This window comes from Pediculus humanus, genomic scaffold (genome assembly GCF_000006295.1).
Source record: "Pediculus humanus corporis 1103172108258 genomic scaffold, whole genome shotgun sequence".
Lineage (NCBI taxonomy): Eukaryota > Metazoa > Arthropoda > Insecta > Psocodea > Pediculidae > Pediculus > Pediculus humanus.
The window spans coordinates 213,251-215,434 of NW_002987827.1; the positions used below are offsets into that span (position 1 = coordinate 213,251).

General features: G+C 22.8%; 1 protein-coding gene across 1 annotated transcript in view; it reads left to right on the forward strand.

The window, feature by feature from the left end:
• Window positions 1–627: 627 nt before the first annotated feature.
• The window catches only part of Phum_PHUM488590 (uncharacterized protein), a gene marked incomplete at both ends in the record, with an annotated part of 2,734 nt that continues 1,177 nt past the window's right edge, over window positions 628–2,184 (forward strand). The window contains 6 exons of the mRNA XM_002430462.1: window positions 628–714; window positions 792–995; window positions 1,071–1,253; window positions 1,352–1,510; window positions 1,631–2,045; window positions 2,140–2,158. Coding sequence (XP_002430507.1) covers window positions 628–714; window positions 792–995; window positions 1,071–1,253; window positions 1,352–1,510; window positions 1,631–2,045; window positions 2,140–2,158 — 1,067 coding nt within the window. The remainder of the gene's footprint in view (window positions 715–791; window positions 996–1,070; window positions 1,254–1,351; window positions 1,511–1,630; window positions 2,046–2,139; window positions 2,159–2,184) is intronic.

Consider the following 2,184-nt stretch of genomic DNA (forward strand, 5'->3'; position numbering starts at 1 on the left):
TGGTAATTTATGGAATAAGATGAGAAAAGAATTAAAATTAAAGAAATACCAAAAATTTCTTTTATTTTAACTAAGCTAAAAAAAAATTTTCTTTTAAATTTAAATAATTTTCATGTGAAAGTCATAAAATACAGAATGAATCAGTTGGTTTTAATAAAAAAGCTTAGTTTCCATTAATTTTTAAACTATCTTTGTTTATTCTTAACTTACGTAAAAATAAAAACTTTACAAAATTTAAATTTTATAAAATGGCGGACTACTGACGTTTAACCACTTTTACTACCACATTATAATACATCAGTCTTTAAAAATGTTTTTTTCAGTTATTTTAAGTTAATTTATTTGTACTTGGTAATTTTACTTGTTATTTTTAAAATTTATATTACCTATTAATTCTTAAATTAAACGGAATAAGTTAAAAATTGGTTATTTTGTTATATAAAAGTTCAATTATAGGTTATAATTGATGTATTTACAATATCGTGCTTAAAGAAAAGTTTCATTTGAATGGTTTAATCATTAAACTTTTTTATTATATGTATAAATATTATTATACATATTATTATTTCTGTCTATATTTTATATAGTGTTGTTAAATTTTAAATCCTAGAAGTAAAACTTTAAAAAATGGTTAGGAGAAATAACCAACTTCCTCACAATTTACCTCAATTGAGAAATTTAATTAAGAGGGACCCCTCTTCATACAAGGAAGATGTAAGTCAATTTATTTAAAATTTTACTCTTTATTTATTTTATTTTCTGTAATTCTAATTTTTTTTTTTTTTTTTCAGTTTCAACTTCAATATGCTCACTTTAATTCCATGTTGGAATTGTTTCATCTTCAGCCAGACAGATTTATTAAAGACCTTGATGATTTAGTCATGTTTGTAGCACAAGTGTCTCATTGTTATTTTCAAGATTTAACAGATTTCCCTCAGAAAATAATTAATATACTAGAAAGTCATCATATGGTCCTTCATCCAGACATGCGATTTGTATGTAATTACTATCAAAAATTTTAAAATCATTAATAAGAAATAAAAAAAAATAAACGGTGCATTGTATTTCAGGCATTTTGCAGAAGCCTTATTGTCTTAAGAAATAAAAATTTGTTAGAGCCTACAGATTTGTTATCATTATTTTTCCAATTATTAAGATGTCAGGATAAAGCTCTCAGAGAATTTTTAGAAACTCATATTATTACCGATATAAAAAATATTAATGCCAAACATAAAAACGTAAAACTTAATACTGTAAGTTTTCTTCAAAATTTTAAAAATTATTAATGATTTCGATAAAAGAAAATTACATTGTTTAATAACTTACTATAATGAGAAATTAATATTTTTAGAGGTTACAAAATTTCATGTTTAACATGTTAAAAGATAATAATTCAAAAGCGGCAAAAATGTCATTAGGTGTTATGATTGAATTATATAAAAAAAATGTGTGGAATGATGCAAAAACGGTTAATGTAATTGCAATCGCATGCTTCTCTAAAATTGTAAAGGTAACTATTTTTAATTTGATTTATTTATTATACATTTTATTCAATTGAATACTCTTTCATTCTTAAATTTGACTAAAAAGTAAGTTTTATTATTAATTAATTTTCTTTTTTTTTTTTTAGGTTATGGTTGCGGCTTTAAAATTTTTTTTGGGATCCGATGAAAAAAAAGAAAATGATGATTCAGATGATAGTGATAGTGATGATGAAATAAATCCGAAAGATGTTATGATGGCGAATAGAGTTAATAAAAAGACTAGAAAAAGATTGAAAAACTTGGAAAAAGTTAAAAAGCTTATTAAGAAGAATAAAAAAAAGAAAGAAAAAGCTCCCGTTTTTAATTTTTCAGCACTGCATTTAATTCACGATCCGCAAGGTTTTGCCGAAAAATTATTTAAAAGATTAGAATCTATGAATCAAAGGTTTGAAATAAAAATATTAATGTTGGATGTAATTTCACGTTTAATTGGATTACATCAACTTATGCTATTTAATTTTTATCCTTATATTCAACGATATCTTCAACCTCATCAGAGAGGTATTATTTTTTTTTTTTTTATGTTAATTTATAAATTTTTTTGTTTACTAAATTGTTTATTAACTTTTTTTATTTTTAATGATGTTATTTGTAGAGGTTACAAAAATGCTGTTGTTTGTGCTCAAGCAAGTCACGAACT